The 22,065-nt window shown below is 39.3% G+C and overlaps 1 protein-coding gene across 2 annotated transcripts in view; it reads left to right on the top strand.

The window, feature by feature from the left end:
- Fam210a (family with sequence similarity 210 member A) overlaps positions 1-21,713 on the top strand; it is a 35,071-nt gene extending 13,358 nt beyond the window's left edge. For both annotated transcript variants that reach the window (XM_076912520.1, XM_034517624.2), the window contains exons 2-4: positions 10,758-11,270; positions 17,123-17,234; positions 20,944-21,713. In XM_076912520.1, coding sequence (XP_076768635.1) covers positions 10,795-11,270; positions 17,123-17,234; positions 20,944-21,177 — 822 coding nt within the window. In that variant the 5' untranslated portion in view covers positions 10,758-10,794 and the 3' untranslated portion in view covers positions 21,178-21,713. The remainder of the gene's footprint in view (positions 1-10,757; positions 11,271-17,122; positions 17,235-20,943) is intronic.
- Positions 21,714-22,065: the final 352 nt, after the last annotated feature.

The following is a 22,065-nucleotide window of genomic DNA, read 5'->3' on the forward strand; positions in this document are numbered from 1 at the left end:
GTGGGAATACTGGGCTTTTTTTCTTTTTTAAAAGTAGAGATTCCACTAAATTGTTTTAAATGCTATAGAGATTTTTAACAATGGTAATTCTGCTGGTCCTTGATAGAAGTCTTTTCTTTTGGTGTATGTTTTTAATTTCTTTCACTAAAGTTTTATAAGTATGAAGGGTTTTGTTTTTCTTCCTTCATTAAATATATTCTCAAGTCATTTGTGAATGGGATTGTTTAGAAATGTTTTAATTTTAATTTTTTCATACAATGTATTCTGAGCAGTTTCCTTTCCTCCAGCTCTTTCCAGATTCTTTCCACCTCCCTACCCACCCAACTCCCCAACCTTTCTCCCTGATGCCCCATCTCTCTCTTGGGGAAGAACAGGCAAACAAGCAAACAAACAACAACAACAAACCATGCTGGCAGTAGTGGTGCGTGCCTTTAATCCCAGCACTCAGAGGCAGGAACATCTCTGATTTGGAGACCAGACTCCTCTACAGAGGAAGTTACAGGACAGCCAAGGCTGTCCTGTCTCAAAAATACAAACCAAAATAAAAAATTAAAAGAACAAAGAAAAGGCAGAAGAAAAACAGAGACAGACAGATCTGTACACATACACACTAGAAAATATAAAAACACAAAATCAAAAACCACAATATATAGGCAAAAGACCAGTAAGACAAAGAATGGCCCAGCAGCAATATGAGACAGGTCTACAAAAATACCATAGTTAATTTTCTATTGACCATCTACTGTTGGGCATGGGACTACCCTTAAGTGATACTACATTGGACAAAACTAATTTTTCCTTTGCAAACAGATTTCATTTGAGGATAGCTTGTTGGTTAGGGATGCCAGCTCTTTGAGCTGGGACTTCATCTGGCTGGAACCTATACAGTCCCTGTAAGATTATGTGTGTCAGTCCTGTTGTTTTTTGAAGACGCTGTTTCCTTAGTCCTGTCCTCTGGCCCTTATAATCCTTCAGCTTCCATTCCTCAAAGCTCCCTGAGACCTGAGGTGAGGGGAGCCTCCCATTTAGGACTGCTTCAATGTCTCTCACTCTGCACATTGTCCGGTTGTGGGTCTCTGTGTTAGTTCCCGTCTACTGCAAGAGGAAGCTTCTCTGATGGTAACTAAGCAAAGCACTGATCTGTGGGTGTGGCAGAATATTAGTAGAAGTCATGCTATTGCTGTGTTCCTTTAACAAAACAGTACTATTTAGTTTCCCCTAGGCCCACAGCCTATCAAGTCTCAGGTTCTTAGCCATCTGAGCAGTGTCAGGCCTGGGTTCTATCTCATGGAGTGGTCTTTAAATCCAATCAGAGATTGGTTGGTTGCTCCCATGTTTGCACCATCATGCAGGCAGGTCACCATTGTAAATGGCAGGGTTTGTAGTTGGTACTTTCCAGTACTGAACACTAGTCAGTAAGGGTTAAAGTTCTAGTTAGGAACTAGCTGGACTTCTCTTTTCAGTGAAACATGTAGATGTTGTCTTCAGCAGTGGGGCCTTACTATCAGTTTGTAGATGACAGTAGCTTTGGCAATAGCCTGAAATATTTGGGAGTTTCCATGCAGCCCCTTTAGCCAACAACTCAACTAGATGAAACCTATTCCCAGAACTGGAGGCTTCATTTGATGGTGAAAGATGTCTAGTTGGATTATTTGGTGACTCTGTTTAGATTTCTTTCATATGTTTAAGTATTTTAAGAAGCTTTTACATTAGTAGGTTTCCATATAACCCCTCAAATGGCTCTTAGTGTTAATGGTCCTCTCATATTCCCTCCCTTACCCCCATCTCCCTCCCCATCTCTGCTTAATCTTTCTGCTCAAACCCCTATACCCCTGTCCCTCTATAACTGTATATTTTATTTCCCCTTCCTTGGGAGATCTCCCTTCTTCCTAATCCCTTACTCTACACCTGACCTCTGTGGTTTTCTGGATAGTAGCATGCCTATCAAATGTTTGAAAACTAGCATCTACATATAAAAGTCTACACACACTATTTTTTTGGGGGGGGGGTCTGGGCTACCTCACTCGGGATGATTTTTTTATAATTCCTTCCATTTACCTGCAAAGTTCGGAACTTTATTTTTAACAGCTAAATAATATTCAGTTGTGTAAATGTGCCACATTTTCATTATCCAGTCATCCATCAATGGAAGCCTAGGCTGTCTCCAGTTTCTGGCATGGATGAGCAAGGATCTCTGTAGTAGAACGTAAAGTCCTTTAGGAATATGTGGTATAGCTGGATTGTGAGGTAAGTTGATTTATTTCCGTCTTCCTGAGAAACTGCCACACTGATTTCCATAGTGGCTGTACAGGTTTTCACTCCCACCAGCAGTCTATAAGTGTTCTCCCCTTGCCCCACATCCTTGCCAGGACACGCTGTCATTTGTTTTATTGATCTTGGCCATGCTGACCAGTATAAGGTGAACTCTCAACCGAGTTTTGAACTATACTTCCCTGATAACTAAGGATGAGAACATGTTTCTCAGCCATCTATCTGTGTTTCATCTTTTGAGAATTCTGTTTAGTTCTGTACCCCATTTTTAACTGGGTTGTTTTCTTGATATACAGTTCTCTTTTTTAATTCTTTATATATTTTAAGTATTAATCCTCTATCAGATGTGTAATTGGTAAATGTCTTTTCCTATTCTGTAGCCTGCCACTTTGTCCTAATGATGGTGTCCTTTGTCATATAGAAGCCTTTCATTTTGATGAGGTACCATTATTATTGTTGATCTTAGAGAAAATCTTTTCCTATGCCAAGATTTAAGACCATTCCAACTTTCTTTTCTATCGTATTGTCATATTTGGCCTTATGTTGAGGTCCATTATCTCAAAGTTTTTATTATACAAATCTTTCAGTTGCTTGGTTAGAGTTATCCCTCAGTGCTGTTGTTTTTCTGCTTGTTTCATTTGAGATTATTGTGAAAGGTATTGTTTCCTATTTCTTTCTCAGTCTGCCATTTTTATATAGAAAGGGTAATGATTTTGTGTGTTAATTTTTATCCTGCTACTTTGCTGAAAATGTTTCTGGGCTGTAGAAGTCTTCCGGTAGAGCTTTTAGGGTCATTTATGTATATAATTATTTCATGTGCAAATAAAGGTACTTTGACTTCTTTCTTTCCTATTTATATCCCTTGATTTCCTTTTGTTTTCTGATTGCTCTAGCTAAGGTTTCAAGTACTATATTGATTAGGTATGGAAAGAGTGGACAACTTTGTCTTGTTCCCAGTCTTAATGGAATTGCTTTGAGTTTCTGTCTGTTTAGGTTGATGTTGGCTGTGGGCTTGCCTGTTTTCCATAGTTTTTCCAAGACTTTTATCATAAAAGGATGTTGGATTTTGTTAAGGTTTGTTCTTTTGCTATGTACTGTAATGCTGAACACTGACCCCCACGGCCTGGTTGTCCCCCAGGGATGAGAGAATTTGCACATACACAAGTGGTGCTATGTAACCTTGCCCCCTCCCCCAAGTTATTCCTAATTGGTGAGGAATGTCTATAGCCAATAGCTGGGCAGAAGAGAGATAGGTGGGGTTTGGGTTCCTGAGCTTGGAGTCTGAGTAGACCAGGAGGAAGGAGAGAGAGATGGCGAAAGGAGAGAGACCATGGTGTAGGTGAGTCATGAAAACATGGCCATGAGGGCTGGCCAGTTGGAGTTAAGAGCAGCCCAGATGAAACATAGCAAGTTATAATTCAGGGTTATTGATGGGGAAGTAGATTCCAATAGCTTAGAGGGTAGATATCTACCCAGCTCTAGAGCTGATTAAGGCTTATTATAAATGTAAAGGTTGTGTATATTTTATCTGGGAAGTGAATGATAAAAGGTAGGGAAGAAAACCCTTGAGATTAAGTAATTACAACAGGATTTTATCAAACCTTTTTTACATCTAACAAGCTGATCTGAGGTTTTTATCTTCTAGTCTATTTGTGTAGATTATGTTTATTGATTTACATGTGTTGAACCATTTGTTCCCCTCTGGAGTGAAAACTACTTGGTCATTGTAGATAATCATTTTGATATGTTCTTAGATTCTGTTAACAAATACTTTATTAATCTATTTTGCATCTGTTTTTGTAAGGGATATTGTTCAGTAGTTTTCTTTCTTTCTTTCTCTCTTTCTTAAGTCTTTTTGTGGTTCAATTATTAAGGTAACAGTGGTCTTGCAAAAAGTATTAGGCAGTGTTCCTTCAGTTTCTATTTTAGAGGATTATTTGAGGAGTATTGGTGTTAATTATTCTTTGAAGGGCTGGTAGAATTCTAGCTGACTTCATCTAGTCCTGAACTTTCTTTAGTTAGTTGTGAGACTCTTAATTACATCTACTTCACAAGGGGCTATGAGTCTGTTTAATTTGCTTATCTGATCTTAATTTAACTTTGGTAGGTCTTACATGTCAAGAATTATATTCATTTATTTTAGGTTTTCCAGTTTGGTTGAGTACAGATTTTTTTTTTTTTTTAAGTATGCTCTTAAGATCTCTGGATTCCCCCAGTTTTTATTGTGATGTTTCCCTTTATATATCAAATTTATGTATTTGGATCTTCTCTCTTCATCTTTTTAGTTAATTTGATTAATGGTTTATCAGTATTGATTTTCTTAAAGAACCAACACTTCCTTTCATTGATTCTTTATATTTGTTTCTGTTTTATTTATTTCAGCTGTTAGAATATCTCATGCTGTCTACTCTTTGGGGATGTTATTTCTTTTTATTCTAGGACTTTCATGTGTTACATTAAGGTCTTAATATGAGATCTCCATATTTTTTTATGTCAGTACTTAGTGCTAGAACTTGCCTCCTAGAACAACCTTCATTGTGTCCCATAAGCTTGGGTATGTTGTGTATTCATTTTCAATTCTAGAAGAAAGATTTTAATTTTTTTATTTCTATCTTGACTCACTTTACATTAAGTAGTGAATTGTTCAGTTCTGTGAATTTCTGTACTTTCTGTTGTTTTTAATCCATGATCATTAGAAAGATTGCAGGGTATTTCACATCTCTAATATCTGTTAAGACTTGCATTATGCTTAAGGTATGTGCTCAATTTTGGAGAAAGTTTCATGAGCTGATCCGAAGAAGGTGTTTGGGTAAAATGTTACATAAATATCTGCTTGGCCTATTTGATTTGTGATGTTAACTAAGTTTTAGTTAGCTAAATTAAATTTCTCAGTTTTTAACTGAAGGACTTGTACATTGTTGACAGTGGAGTAATTAAGTCATCCATTATCCTGGGTGAAGATCAGTATGTGATTTTAGCTTTAGTAGCTTTTCTTTTATGAACTTGGATGCCCATTATTTGATGCCTTAATGTTGAGAATTGCAACATCCTCTGTGGATTTTTCCTCTGGATTTTTCCTTTGATAAGTATGTAGTGTCCTCCCCTATCTCTTCTGATTAGTTTTAAAGTTTTATTTTGTCAGATATGAAAATGGCTATGCCTGTTTACTCCTTGTGTCCACTTGCGTAGAATATCTTTTTCCATCCTTTTACCCTGAGGTGATGTCTTTTCTTGATGTTAAGGTGTGTTTCTTGGATGCAACAGAAAGATGAATTCTATTTTCTAAACCAGTCTGTTAGTCTGTGCCCTTTTTATTGGGGAATTAAGAGCATTAATGTTGGAAGTTAATCAATGAGCTGTGTTTATTGACTTTTTTTGTTATGTTGTTGTGATATGGGTTTTCTCCCTCTTTTGATTTACTGGGTCTTTGATGACTTATTCCTTGTATTTTCTTGGATATGTTTAGCCTCTTCACACTGAAGTTTTCCTTCTAGTGCCTTCTGTAGAGCTGGATTTTAAGATTAAATATTGTTTAGATTTGGTTTTATCATGTATTTTTCCTCCATCATTTGTGATGGTCTCGTAAAATTTGTAGTACATTTGTCCAGGCCCTACTGGCTTTTAGAATCTCCATTGAGAAGTCATATGTTATTCTAAAGGGTCTGCCTTTATATGTTACTTAGTCTTTTTCCTTTTCAGCTTTTAAACTTCTTTCTTTGTTCTGCACATGTACTGTTTTGATTATTATGTGTTGTTGGGAATTGCTTTTCTGGACTTGTCTTGATGTTCTGTGTGCATTGTATAACTTGATAAGACACCTCCTTCTTTAGGTTAGGAACATTTTCCTCTGTGGTTTTTTTGAAAGTATTTTCTGTGCCTTTGACTTCTGATCTTATCATTTGAGGATCTGGTCTTTTCATAGTGTCCTAGATTTCCTTTGGGTTTTATTCCGGTTTTGTTGTTGTTTATTTGTTTTGTTTTTGATTTAACATTTTCCTTGACTGAAACATCTATTTCCTCTGTGTGGTCTTCAACACCTACAATTCTTTTTTCATGTCTTGTGCTCTCCCGGGGAAGCTTATCTCAATGGAGGAGTTAGAGAGAAGACTGAAGGAGCTGAAAGGGTTTGCGCCCCCATGAGGAGAGCAACAATACCAACCAACCAGAGTTGCCAGGGTCTAAACCACCAGCCTGGGAGCACATAGGGAGGGACCCATGGCTCCAGCTGTATATGTAGGGGAGGATGGCCTTGTCAGGCATAGGTGCGAGAGGAGATCCTTGGTCCCATGAAGGCTGGCCGCCGTGTGTGGAGAAATTCAAGGGTGGGGAGGTAGAAGTTGGGGAGGAGTAGGTGGGGGCACATCCTCATAGAAGCAGAAGGAGGGGAATGGGATAGGGGGTTCCTGGGCAGGAGAGGGGGTAAGGGGATAACATCTGAATTGTAAATAAAATAGCCAATAAAAAAATAACAGGGAAAAAAAAAGAATACCTGTTGCTTTGCTCAGCAGTAAACAATAACTGCATCATTAAAATGATGAAACCAGAAAGAATGGCTGACCTCAGAGTGATGTACAAACACAGTGTTAAAAGAAGGGAAGTCAGAGCTGAAGTCGATATAAGAACGAATAAGAACTTAATCTGTAGGACTGGAGAGGTGGCTCGGTGTTTAAGAGTACTGGCTGCTCTTCCAGAGGACCTGGGTTCAGTTCCTAGGACCCATGGGGTGGCTCACAATGGTCTAACTTCAGCTTTGGGTGATCTGACACCCTCTTTGAGCCTCCACAGGGACAACACACACATGGTGCACAGAGATACATGCAGGGAAAGCATTCTTAGGTACAAAATAAAAGCAATTCTTTTATTTTATTTTTTTAAAAAGAACTTAACCTAAAGTAACTAAAAATCAGTAAATACCTAAACACATATGTGTATGTCTATATGTCTACATGGTGCCTATTTACATATATAGTTCATGTATATATATGTATTTATGTATACATTGCATACATTTGCATATATATAATTTTTTCTTGCACATTTTATACACACATATGTGTATAGGTATGCTGAGAGGTATACTTAAATAAATGCATATATACACAAAAATTGAAATATGGAATTAAATTCCAGGTATAAGGGGAAAATGATAGCGCAAACATTTGCCAGCATTTTATTTTCAAGTTAAGGCTATGTCAATGGAGCTGGTGAGGTGGCATGGCAGGAAAAGGCATTGAAGCCAAGCCTGATGACACGAGTTCAACCACAAGGACTCAGCTCACATCCTGGAAGGAGAGAACTGACACCCACGAGTTGTCCTCTGACCTCTACATAAACACTGCCCGCGCAGACTTAATAGACCTTGATGGTAGTTCTGTAGCAAATGCACAGAGAGTAGGGATTCTGGGAAGCAAAAGTATTACTCACTGAAGGGATAATTATTCCTTCTATCTCTTTAGCAGGACTTAAAGAATATCAGGCCTGAATGGTCCCTTGACTAGGAGATGGGGGGAGGGGTGAATTGATGAGAAAAACTAACATCATACACCTCTTAAATTTTAGGTCGTACATGGTCATCAAATGGCAGGCACATATCAAAACAAGAGAAAACAAAATTAGGGCAATAGGGGTGCCTAAATCTAAAGGGGATGCAAAGTCTGTCAAGTTCTGTTTGGTTACTGGAAGAAATACTTACCCTTATGTAAACACCATCCTAAAATCACAAAAGGTCACAGAATTTATTGGGGAGACAAACAGCAGACTCAAACATTCAAAGATTATTTGTGTACCTTATAAACTTAATACACAACATCTAGGGCACAATTAAGTTTATAAGTCATTATTGCACATGGCTATTTTAGATCAAGGAACATACATACACAATGCAATTTTATTCCAGTAAGATTCTGGAAAACTAAATTCCCATAACATCAAATAAATAATATACTATTTGAAAAAAGTATTTAGCTAACTTAGGAGATATTGAAGGATGCAGACTGTCAAACAGTCAGGTGTATGGCACTGTTGCTCTACTGGATAAAATTGAGTCCAAAAGAACTGGCAAGTATACAAATTGGCCAGAAACATGTTGCCCAGAAATAGTGCTTACACAGCAGGGATGCTGGCTTCAAGTCAGGGCTCCACATAGGAGGGACACACAAGATAGAGATAGACTTGCCAGAATTTATTCCAAAGGCAGAACATGCTATCCCATGTTCTGGGATGTTGCAGCCCTCAGACCCCAGAACAGTATGGTTCTGGGACATTGAACAACATTCCACTGTCTTACAGGACGCAGAAAGTACTGCAGTAGTACTTCTAGCCAGACAATCCATAATTGAAAAACAAATGAAAATGTACAAATCACACACTCGGGAACAATGACAAGTAGTTTAGACCTGTAGTTCCACAAGGCAGCCGAAAAGTTAGTATGACATAAATGGCAGACTTATGGCCATGCCAGTACTGAAAGGGTTTACAAGGAACCTCCACTGAGTACAGCACAGATAGACGCACGGACCAGAACATACGCATGGAAGGCAATACCTGAACTTAGTTAGTTAGGACAGCATTACCTTGAGCACATTTCTACTCATGACTTTTACAAAGAGAGAACAGGACACACCGGTAGTTCTCAAGGGAAGGGACCGGGAATAAGAAGGGAAGGGAAGAACGGACAGTAAAGACCCACATGGTAAATTACTTCACTTGAGCTACTATGTATTTAAAGGACGTAAAGCACCCATGGAATATATAAGTAGAAAACAATCTGGAGAGATAGCTCAATTAGAAGACACAAGTTTCCAGCACTCATGCTGAATGACTTAAAATTGCCTGTAACTTCTGCTCCAGGAGTTCTGATAGTTTTCTGGCTTCTACAGGTATCTGCACATACATATTGAAATACAAATAAGTCTTTTAAAAATTAAGTGGAAGATAGGTAGGAACCAGAAAGTTATGTAGCATGAGATATGAAGGACAATACAGACATATGAAGAACATAAAACTCCTTTGGAAAAGTGCAAATTCAGAATTCTAACAAATACATATAGGCCAGATACTTCTGACTTCATTATATAGATAGACTACAGAACCAGTGCAAAAACCAGTGCTCACAAAAAAATATGCAGTAACAATGTTTGACATTTATACAGGATCAGGCTTAGCTTGGGCAACAACTAAAGCAGTAACCTTTACAATTAGGGTATTAATGCTATAAGATGATGCTGCAGTATCCATTAATGAAGGGAATGTATGGTGGCATTTTCACTCACCATATAGTACTTGATGTAGAACTGTCTGTGAGAACCTGATAAGGAGTGGTGTTAATTATTAGAGAGGAGATAAGGTTGATCTTATAAGCTGGATAATTCATTAATAAAAGCTTTTATATGATGACAGATTTTGCTTTCTCTATCAGTTGTCTACTCCAGGTAATGAATCTTCATGTAAACGTAGGTGTCAGGAACTACTAGATTATTATTGAAACCTTACTGACTCTTAGTAGTATTGCAATTTAAAATATAAAATCTGTTTTCAAAATGTTAGAAGAAATAAGTTGCTGGGATGAAGTAAGGATTATCTTAGTAGTTTTTATAATTTCTTACCTTTCAGTAAAGTGGGGAGGTTAGTTGTCTTTACATTATTGTATATGTGTAAGCTGCAGGGGTAGGTGCTGGGAACAGAACTTAGGTCTTCTGGAAGAACAAGCATCCCTATCTGCTGCGCTCTCTCCAGTCCCTTGAGTTCTTTAGACAGGATGACCCTTTGTATCCCAGCCTGGCCCCCATCCTGTGATCCTCTACTTTCTAGTACCTTGTCATTTCTGAATTCAACACTAATTCCAAGTCAAATCATGAGAAATCTTTTTTTTTTTCCTTTTTCTTCTCTTGATATAAGGTGGAAAAGAAGATAAAATACCAGGCTGTTTCTTATCATCATTAATAATGTATGTGATTTACAACTTTATTATTACTTGTTAAGGGCTGTTATAGAATAGTTGGTACTGATCACAACTATTCAAACCTTAGCACTTATGAAAGTAACTTATTTACAGAGTAGCTCTATATCAGGAGTCGCACATGGTTCTGTAAGAGCCCTATTAAAGTAGTCGTTATTTAACTTGTTGACTTGAGCTTGGAATATGAGAGCAAAGTACATGGAATTATGCCCCCAAAACATCTGTACTCAGATTTGTGCTCCATTAATTTTTTATATAATAGAAGAGTTGTTATTAACATCCTGTTTGTAGTTATAAAAGTGTTTGTTAATGTTACCCTTTACGATGTCTGCTAAGCAGACTACTTACGTTTAAATGTGTTTTATAAAATGTTAAAATTCCAGTGCCTTAAAACTATATACCTTACCATTTTTCCTGCAGGTTAAGTACCCGTTTGTCCTTTTATTTCTATTGGACAATAGTTAACTTTTAAGTACTTTGACTTAAATGGAAATCTGTATATAATAGAATTTTTTTTTCCTAAATCTAGTTTCTGTAGAAGCTGAAACCGATCACTGTCCTTCAAAATGCAATGGAATGTACCACGGACTATGTCTCGGCTGGCACTCAGGACACTGTTGGAAGCACAGAAAGCCAGGCTCTTTGGTCACCATTGGAGCATAAAAGGACCGTTACTTGTGCACAGAGGTGAATACAGAGTGGTTTGGACACCACACCTTCGAAAGCAGTGGCTACATTTATCTGCAGTTCAGTGCCTTGCAAAGCAAAGGAATCTGTTAGATGCTCAGCCACCTCACCTGGGGGCCCTTCGCCAGGAACGATGGGAGCAGGATATTTTATCCAAGAGGGTTTTATCTTCCAGTTCCACATCCCAGGAAACTCCGTCAGAAAAAAAGGAAGAACCAGATCCTTTACAAGACAAATCTATTAGTCTGTATCAACGATTTAAGAAAACATTTAGACAATATGGAAAAGTTTTAATTCCTGTGCATCTAATAACTTCTGGTATTTGGTTTGGAACATTTTACTATGCAAGTATAAAGTAAGTTTTTGCTTAGTTGACCATCTCCCATGTTTTATCACAATGTTAGTCTTCTTGTTTATACTGATAGCCTTAAATCTTTATTTTATTACCTGTACTTATATATGTATGTAACAAGCATGTAGAGGTCAAAGAACAACTTGCAGGAGTCAGTTCTCTCCTTCTGCCTTGTGTGCCAGAGTTGAGCTTTTGTCAAACTTGAAGGCAAGTACCTTTACCCACCGAACCATCTCACTGGTCCTTAATTTTTTTTTTTTTTTTTAAGATTTATATTGTTTCTGATATGCATGTGTGTCTGTGTTGGGGGTATGTGCATGTGAATGCAGATCCCCCTAGAGCTCGTGTTACAGGTGGTTGTAAGCTGCCCTATATAGGTACTGGGAACCGGACTCTGGTGCTATGTGAGAAGAGGACACACTCTTAACCACTGATCTGTCTCTCCATATTCCCCAACCCCACCCCGAGCCTGATTGATAGAGGAAAACTATATTATAGCAGTTTTCGCATTTTCTTGAAAATACCTAACATTTACTTATGGGTACAGTTTTTAACTGCCATCTCATTTACTCCTCCACCAACCAAATACAGTAAGTAGTGAAGTTCTTACTGCTTATGAATGTAGAAGTGGTTTGGGCATGGGCAAAGGGAAATAAACTAATTCAGCTGGTAAGGAGTGGAGCCCACACTGAAACTGGGTAGGTTTGCCTGGTCTTTGAGTCATCTCCTGGTCTTATTGCTGACAGTGTTACATGTTTAGGAGAACTCAGAAGTAAAGTCATTGTTGTATTACATCTATATGTTGTTGGATAGATGAGTGAGTGAGTGGGCCCATGCATGTGGAGTTCAGAAGATAACTTGTAGGAGTCACTAATCTCCTTCCACTATGTGGGTCCTAGGAATGAACTCAGGTTTTCAGGCTTAGCAGTAAGTACCTTTACCCATTGAAACATCTCAACCAGCCCCATGAGTTCCGTACTTCTGTTTCTATGCTGCTTCTACATGTGAAAAGATACTCTTTGCTGGGTGTATGTTATTGGTGGAAAATTCACAGGATATCTTTTGCCAAAGCCTAGCTAACATGAACTCATCACAGGCTGAGACTGTGACTATTCCCTTGGATTCATGGCATGGTAAGGCATTTTGTTCTAATCAGAAGTGAAACTGGTTAGCCTACCCTCAGGATGTTCAATATAAAGCAGTTAAATACATTTTTTGTGTCAGTTCCTGTCTTTTATGGTATAAGTTGTATTCATCACCCTGCGGGAAACCTACAGTTCTACCTTCATGGGCCATGTGCCGGAGGAGTGGCCTAGGCCTGGGAAGCCACTTGTTAACTCTTCTAATCAGCACAAGTATCTCCACACTGTAGAGTGTCTTCCCCCTCCAGGGATGGCACAGTCTCAAGAGGAACAGAGGGTATAAATGACTGCAGTTCTAGAAGAATGGGTTTTCTTTATGTAATTGATGCTGTCTTGTTTCTTTGCATTATAGTTTTTGTTAAAGACATTTTCTATACATGTTTAATATTTGTAGAAGTTCTCAGAACTGCACTATTTTTGACAGAAAGTATTGGTTCCTAAGGCCATGTAGTCCTGCTATCTGATATGTGACTTTTTTTTTGGGGGGGGGGGGGAGCTTGAGGATTCTTGACGTGCAGTACTGTTAAGATTATGTCTTCCCAGCCACTAGACAAGAATTGCCTCTTTCCATCTGCAGACAAATTACTGTCCAGAAAAGGACACACTTGCAGAATAGCCGACTGATTATATCTGCCTAGACAGAGTAATCAGCCCTTAATAATTCTGCAGCACTAAGGTTTGTCAGATGATCCTGGGCCAGAAGGCGGAAGAACAGATGCTCCAACGTTATGTAGTAGAGGGAGTGTCCAGGTGTTCAGAGGTCTCTATAAATTGGCTAAGTTTTAGAAGCTATGCTTTGTGCTTCCCACAATTATAGTTAACTCAGTCATTCTGGATTTCTGACGGGGTTGAAAACTTATAGCCTCATAGCCAATTCTGGCTATTTACCTTGAGAGAAAAGATATGAGTGGATGGTCGTCAGCTGACATTCATCCTAAAGCCAAGGAAAAAGCCAGGTTCAGAACTAAGTGTTTTAGTTAGGAGAGACGACAGAGGTTCTGGTTAGTCAACAAAATGTTGGACTGGGTATGAGGACTATCTTGTACCTCACAGGTACAAATTGGCATAATTAAGCTCTAATTGTATTTTGAGAGAAAAGTTTCATTTTAACAGGAAGGGTGATATGTAGGAGGAGCTAAGGTGGGAGGAGTACTGAGAGGAAGAGAAGGAGTAAGAAGAGGAGGAGAGGAGAAGCTAGGTGATGAAAGAGAGAAAGAGGGGGGAGACGGGGAGGCAGATGTTCATGTATCTCCACCAGTCAAAGATAGTTGATATATCTAGGTTGGGTAGTGGGTTACACCTCTGATTGAGCAATACCAAACTTATAAAGCCTATGATTAACATTTTTTAAAAAATGTATATGTGCAAAAAGAAAAAGGGGGCAAGTGATAGGGGTGTTCTAAGGGGGGGAATGGGGAAAGGGGATGGCACCTGAAGTGTAAATAAAATATCTAATAAAAAGAAAAAAAAGTGACCAGAAATTTAAAAAAAAAAAAAAAAAAAAAAAAGATTATGTCTTCCAATTTCTAGTCTTGGGGGAAAATCTTATCTCTTTATGAGGTTCCTGTTTGGCCTATTAAACAAACTGCTTCCTTTACCTCTTGCTTTCTTTGATAAACAAATTATGTTATTGGAAAAGGCAGACCCAAAATTATTTGGAGATAGTTGTATTTCGGATTTCTTTAGTTCACCTAAGGCAGTGATTTTGTTACCCCTGTAACAGACATGTCCTAGTCTTATCTTAACTCTTTTTCTGTAAGATGCTGGGTCAAAATATATATGTGAGATTGCCTGATTTAAAATCACACACCTTGGGCATCACAACTTGCTCTGGGTCTGTTGGTGAACATGGGACTCCACCAGCCAGAACTACCACCTACTTAGCCAAGCATCACAGCCTGTCCTAATGGGTACAGATTGTACAAGATGCAAAAGTTCACTCATTTCAGTGGAAGACTTAATCACAAGTAATACTTAGAAAATACATTTTTCTACAGAAGAAAATGATTTGGCACAAGTTCCAGTAGGAATGGTTTACTGTCCAGTTGAAGTTGTGTGTATTAAACTCCAATTTTTCACCAGCTAACAAAAACATTGTAGTTCTGTAGTGGTAATCTGTTAAACCACACTGAACTCCCGGTGTGTGATCATACTTCTCACCACCTGCCAGAGTTTTCTGGATCCCCAAAAGAAAAGACACAAACTCAGGCATTAAATTTAATATGTCCTAACAGCAAAACGGATGGGCTTCTCCCTAATTCCACATGGCTAACCCACTTTCCCCTCCGATATTCCTGAGTTAATGGTTGATAAATCTATATTTCATCTCTGCCACCTTAGATCCAATCAGGGGAGTGGCTCCTGGGGCTGCTTCCCTGACTCTTACATGGCTGGATGATTTCTCTGCAGCTCTTAAGTCTGATCTGTCTGCTTCTCCATTATGGTAATCCTGCTCCTTCTTCTACCTTATGTCCCTTGTCCAGAAAATTTAAAAGTCCTGCCTCCATCTCCCTGCCCAGCCATTGGCTGTTAGTAACTTTTTTGACCAGTCAAAATCCAACTGGGGACAGGGACCCTCAGCATCTGAAAATGTAGATTTCTGTGTGATTTGGGGAGCTGAATTAAGACAAAACATTAGAACTGATCCCCAAAATAGTTCTTTTTATCCTAACTGGAAAACACTCTCTCCTTGTTGGTTGCCTACTTCCTATTAAAGTGAAAAAATACTGTTTCTGGAAAGAAGGACATTGTCATCAATGTTGTATTACTGACCTGTTTGTCTCCGGTACTCCTCCAACCTGAAAGCAAACTATCATTGTATATTTAACTAAGTGGCAGTGTTCTAAAGTGTGTTTGTTTCAGACAGAGCTAAGTTACAGTAACAGGCATGTTTTACACTCAGTTTCCCAACTACTGCTGTGTGGGAGAAGGTGGCAGAGAGCTGTGTTCTTCGAAAATAAATGTTCTCTGTAATCACATATGGCTCAGTAACAACTGTGCTGCCCCTGCCTTCAGATGCTCTGTATCCAGAGACTGAGATGTCCTAACCAAGAACCTGGGAGGGACCCACTGTCAGCCACAGCTCTTGGCCATTAAAAAGTCACAATTAATATTGAGTCTTACTATAATAGGATTGTATTGTTATCTAAAGAACCGAATATGCAAATAAATGGTGTTATATTAGACTCCTGGTTGATCTTGAAATATTCCATTTTAAAATAGTTCTTTCTGCTGCTCTTATTCCCTCATATTTTTGATGCTAGCTAGACTTCTTGGGTAATGATTAGCAGTCGCTACTATACTGTACTAAAAGTCCTCCCGGGTGGCTTAGTGTCATAGTGAAACCACCTTTTTCCCCAGTTAAGCTAATTGTTTTATTATTAGAAATAAATTAAAAGCATACAACTATCTTAATAGTGTGTCCAAGCAGTTCCCTCTCTTCATGACAAGGGAAAGAGATGGTTATATTGGAGCAACCTGAGGACTCTGCTGTAGTTAAAAGGCACACTGTTAAGTGCCAGGGACAGAACAAGGAATACAGAGATGTTGTGCACTCCTGCAGTCATGCCAAAGTAGACATAGTTCAACCTGTGGCGCTTCCCTGAGGGAGAATACTCAATATGAATTTCCTCAAGAGAAAAAAATCCGAGTCTCAAATTGAGTCCCTGCTCTCCTGGACATCTAAAAATAACTATGTCTGCCTTCTTCATCATCCAAGGTTCTAAAAGGCATATCTGGAGAGGAAGAGACTAGAAAGAGGCAAGGAAGTGGTGGTTGGTGTTTTGAGGCAGTTCTTTAAATTACAGATTTTATATTAACACAGTTTTTTTTGTATTAAATTTCCTGAATGTGATCACTGTAAAGTTTGTGTGTGTGATTCCTTGTCCTGCTTCAGATTATCTAGAGTTACAATCAGAAAAGATTAGGATAATGGGGTATAACAAAAAGTGGAAACTAAAATTACAGAAGTCAGGATTTACCAACTTGGGGGCTCTCCCTGCCTTCTTTTCCTCTGAGAATCTGTTGCAATTTGTTGTAATTATTCCTTACCTTCCTTTTCATCTGACAGTAAGCATAAAGGCATACTTTTAGAATATGCTAAACTCACAGAATCACTCATTCTTTGAATAATATCATAGAAATGGTATTAATGAAAGGTAAAGTGTAAGATCCTGAAATGTGAATTAGAGTGTGGTATGGAAAATGGTGTTTGGGTGAGGAAATGAAGCTCAGGTAAACAGTTCTGACCCTGCTCCCCTGGTTGACTTAAAGCCATTGCTTTAACTCTGATACACATGTCCAGGCTCGAAGTAGACTAACTGTGCCACAGGAGAGAAAGGCGGCAGAACTACCTGAGCACATGCAGGGCACAAAAGGTAGAAGCCTTCTGCAGAACCAGCGCTAGGCTTTGGGTTTGGTTTGGGTTTTTTTGTTTTGTTGAGTGGTGGTAGTGGTAGTTTGGTTTGGATTTGTTTAGTTTTGTTGCTGCTGTTTTGGTTTTTTTGTTTTGTTTTGTTTTTTTGTTTTTTTGTTTTTTTGAGATACGTAGCCCAGGCTGGCCTCCCATTCCTGAGACCTCAGCTTTAACCTCCTGAGCAAATAAAATTTAATATCCATTATCCAAATTTGTAGTTGATGTTTTTAGATAATCTTCTGAAAATACTATCCTTAAAGTTTTGCTTAATCATGACTTAATTTGTGTTTCCTTTGCAGAGGAGTGAATGTCATCCCCTTCCTAGAGGTCATTGGGTTACCTGACAGTGTAGTAGACATCCTGAAAAACTCCCAAAGTGGGAATGCGCTGACAGCCTATGCCATGTTTAAGGTGGGTTCCTCACAGACTGCACACTCCCTGGAAAACTCACACTTAGTCCTGACTTGTTCTTACTCTTTTTATTATTTAAATATCCTATTTTCACCTATTAGAAATACATTTCTAATGAACAGCAAGTACAAAAGTAAAACTACAGCTTTAAGAAGAAGCACCTTGAAAACTGGTAAGTCATCATTTGCAGGATCGGGAGTCCTGGGCCCCAGACTTGTTATTGAAATGTAACATTTATTTTATTGTGGTGATAGTTCATCCTTTCTAAGTAAATGGGATTCTGATGGCTTACTTCCAGCTGTCTTGTGTGCCAGGCTCCAGGCTTAGTTCCCAGGGGTTCTCATTTTACACAGCCCTGTAGCTTCTCAGGATGTAGACACTATTGTGTTCATATAGTTTTTACACCTGAATGTCTTTATCATAGAAGGGAAATCTCATTGTAAATCATTGAATTTAGCTATATTAATCTCATTTTTTTTAAATAAAAGATTCTGTGATTTCTATTTCTAAGTGAACATTTTGGGAAAGTAGGTATTATGTTGCATAAAAGTACATAGAATGATGACTTAATAGTCATTCAGATGTGCTATTCAGATGTGATTTTTTTTCTGTCATCTTTACTGGAATCATCTGAACTCTCAGGCAGTTTTTCTCAATACTTAATTGCTCTGTTTTTCTCACATTAGAATATATTAAATTTATAGTGTTTTATAGCTACAGTAGATTAAATTTAACCATAATATATCAAGGTATATGATGGTAGTTTCAGTCATTTTTCTGACTCTCCTTGCCCATGTGCTAGTAACTCGTCATATTATGTTTTAAGTATTTTCTCTAGGTGCTTATGAACTTGCAGGAATCCGGGGGCCTTGGTTTGTGGTTGTGCTCTCTTTGGTGTACTTTCGGGTGCAGCAGTGCTCAGCTTACTTGGAAGGCTACAAACCCTGTGGAACCCCCCCCCCCCCCGCCCTTCATGTATGTCCCTTTGTAGGATGAGAAATGAGTATGGTCCTGTGTTTTCTGTAACCCACGGTACCTTAAGTAGAACAGCGGAGATACCTTTTCTTCCTTAAGCTCTAAGAGTACTGGGCAGCTAGCTGGGTACACATCAGAGCTCCCTCAGATGCCCTTTAACATGCACTTAGAGCTTACTAAGATGTAGCCACCTCTGACGCCATGCCAGGTGCTAGCTGGGGACCAGGAGGAATTCACTAATTACAGAAAACACTGTTGGCCAGGTGTGCTGTAGCATGCCTTCTAGTTCTAGTACTTGGGAGATAGGAAACAGTTCTCTGAGTTCAGGGACAGCCTGGTCTACATGATGAGTTCTGAGACAATAAGATAAAGCTCTTTCTCATAAAAATAAAAGACAGGAAGGGAAGAAAATAAAACACTACCAAGAACCCCCCACACACATAAATCATGTATCTCTCCTAGGGAGTAAGTGTGGGAGGGCCATGGACAATTGGAGAGACAGAAAGAAATAGAAGGGTTAAAATACACACGCATACATATATAATTATGTATATTTAAATTATATGAAATGTTAAGAAAGAATATAGTTAAGAGTGCTTGACGCTGGTGCAGAAGAGCAGCACTTCAATTCCCAACATTCAGCTGTTGGCTCACAATCATTTCTAACTTTGGTTCTGGAGGGACCTCTGTTGGCACCAGGCCCACAGGCAGTGCACATACAAATGTGCAGGTAAAAGACTCATATACATAAAATAAATATTTTAAAATATTTTTTGAAAGAAAAGCCATAGAAAGAAAGAGGTGTTTTGGTGTGTGTTAGTTTGCATTTTTGTTTTTTGTCCATCCTGTCCCTTTCCCCTCACCCTTCACCCATTCCCCTTCTCCCCAAGATTGCAGATTTGATGGGAGGTGCTTCAAGCAGTTAGCAAATTGATCTGGTAACTCTTTGGTGGGGAAGCGGGGGCTGTGTTCCCAGCAGAGGAAACCTTGAGGGCTGCAGAATGCTGGATGCTAGCGGGCTAGCTGTGGCTGGAATGAGCAGGAGGCAGGACGTCATCTCAGAAAGATGAGCCTGTGAGCTGCAGGGCTTGAAAAGCTGTTGAGTAACTTTAAGCATGTGACCTCTGTTTCAGCAAACTTGCCACAGCTGCTGTGTTGAGAACCTTTCACATTAGGGCTGAGTAAAAACAAAAGCCTCTGAGAAGGCTTTGTCACAGAAGCCTAGGCCTTAACATGTTCAGTGCTATCAGAAGAGGCAGAGGAGAGGAGAGTGGACATGTTTGCAAGAAATAGTGATATGCATGCAAATTATGTTAAAGAAATGTATTAAGAGCTATTCATTTTGGCCTGAGCAGCTAGAAGAATAAAGTTCCCATTCCCTGTGCTGAGTAAAATTTTGGAAGAAGCAGGACTGACTGGGACAACTGAGGTCAGTGAATTTGCACATATTAAGTTTTAAAGTGGATTCAGATATGCAAGTACAAGTGAGTTAGGTAGTTAAGTGAGTTAGAATTCAGGAAAGGGCTTCAATATGGAGCTGTAAATAAAGAATTCTTACTATATAGATAACACTAAAGCATGACCTGGGCAGGCCAACATGAGAGTGAGACAGGAGAAAAGAAGAGTCTGCAGACCTTGTTGCACAGCTAGAGTGGGGTGGCCAGTGAGCCTGAGAAGCCAGCTGGGGCCTGCTCCTGGCACCAAGTGCATGGGAGTCAGTCAGGCCGAGGGATCCATCTTAGAGTGGGCCCAGGCTGGTCACTGGGTAATGGTGCATGTGCTTTCCCAGAAGCCATTGAAACTCATTAGAGCAGGTCAGTGGGGATAGAGGAGCAATTGTGAGAGATTGAGAGAGCATGGCTGGTGCTTTCCAAAGGCTGCTGTGTAGTGCACCTGCTTGAGCTGCTGGTGCCGTGTGGCCATTTGTTTCTGCGGAGCCCTTCCACTGCTTCAGGTCTCTTGATTCTTTGTCCTTTTCTGATGAAAACATAGAAGGCCTGGCTGTAGCCTAGGGAGCTGTCAGCTCCAGAGCCTGTAGCGTGCGTGCAGAGAGAGTTAAAGGAAGATGAGCAAAAGCAGATCCAGCAGAGAAGTATATGACTTGCTCAGCCCTCCTCGCACTGTTGAACTTCAGCTGCATCTTAGCTCCAGATATACAGTACATGGCAGAGCTCTCAGGGCACAAACAGCTGCACTGTATTACTGTCAGCAGACTCATGCCCTCTTTCTGCCATGTGGGCAGATCTGGGCCCGTGCTCCTTAGCATTCAGTAAGGGTGTCAGTGCGGACTGGTGTGCCCAGCAGTTAAGAGCACTGACTGCTCTGCCAGAGGTCCTGAGTTCAATTCCCAGCAACCACATGGTGGCTCACAACCATCTGCAATGGGATCCAATGCCCTCTTCTCATGTGTGTGAAGACAGCTCCAGTGTCCTCATATAAATAAAAAAATAAATCTTTTTTTTAAAGGGGGTGCCAGTGCACCTATCTGTGATAAGCCTGAAATCTTAAGTGGTATATCATCTGAGAACAGACATTTTAAAATGTCTGCAGGAAAAGTATTCCTTCCTTCTTAGAAATACAAACAATATAGGGTGATATTACAGAAAATCTTACAGAAAAACTCACCTCAAACAATAGTCTGTGCTGATTATTACCAAAAATTTAAATTTCAACTTAATTGTATTTAGTCTTAATCAGATGTTGATCTACCTATTTGCTTTTCTTTCCCCTTAAGATTGCAACGCCTGCCCGCTACACTGTGACCTTGGGAGGAACATCCTTTACCGTGAAGTATTTGCGAAGTCATGGCTACATGTCAACCCCACCCCCTGTCAAGGAGTATTTGCAGGGCAGAATGGAAGAGACTAAGGAGCTCATCACAGAGAAAATGGAGGAGACAAAGGACAGACTCACTGAAAAGTTACAAGAAACCAAAGAAAAAGTTTCTTTTAAAAAAAAAGTGGAATAAGGGTGCCTTATTACAGAAAATCTTACGCTTTAACCCTCTGTAGACTCTGGGCAAAGAACATGTTTCTGATTTTTTTTTTTTCTTTTTCTTTTTTGGGTTATTTGCCTAAATGTAGTCATTCTCTGAGGGTTAAAGAACAAAGATAGTTTTTTTTTTTTTTTAAGTTAAATAACAATGGGGGGGGACATCAATGTTTTTCAAAATCAAGAAATGAACCCAGCATACCAATTTTATATGAGTTGCAGCAATAAGCAGTAGTTAATGTCCTAAAAATCAGAGTTCTTTTGCTTCATTTCTCTGACACCTGCAGTAAGTGTGTGCTGGTCAGTCCACTCCTAAAGGAAAAGTCATTAAGTACCCAGTTCTGTGAGAATGAACTTACACCATTCAAACTCTGGATGAAGAGACTAGAGAAGTTCCCTACCACTTACCATGTAGACCTTATTTCAAGAAGGTTGTGTAAAGAATCAGTCTTACATTTATAAATAAGATATATTGGCTATGTAATGAAATAGATCTTTTAAAATGGTTTTTAACTGGAGCTTGTCAACCTCTCATTTTTAAAAGCTAATTCTTTTTCAATCCTGGCTCTGCTTGTGACATATGTCTTCTCCAACTAATCTCTGGAGAAAATGAAAGAAAGTTTTATACACTTTATTCTTGTCACATATATCAGCAAGTCAGGGCCACTGCTCTTGTGCATCAGGCTCTGGAGGACCACTGCTGATTGTGGTAGGAGCAGAAGCCTGTAACTGAATGTGGATGAGATGAAGGCTCATGGGTGGTGTTCGTAGACAGCAGGCGGACAGAGAATCGTGCGGTTCATTGGTTTGCAAGATCTCTCCTGCTGCTGCTCCAACTCTTTCGGGATTTCAGCCTTTTATCCCT

Source organism: Arvicanthis niloticus, chromosome 14, assembly GCF_011762505.2.
Source record: "Arvicanthis niloticus isolate mArvNil1 chromosome 14, mArvNil1.pat.X, whole genome shotgun sequence".
Taxonomy (NCBI): Eukaryota; Metazoa; Chordata; class Mammalia; order Rodentia; family Muridae; genus Arvicanthis; species Arvicanthis niloticus.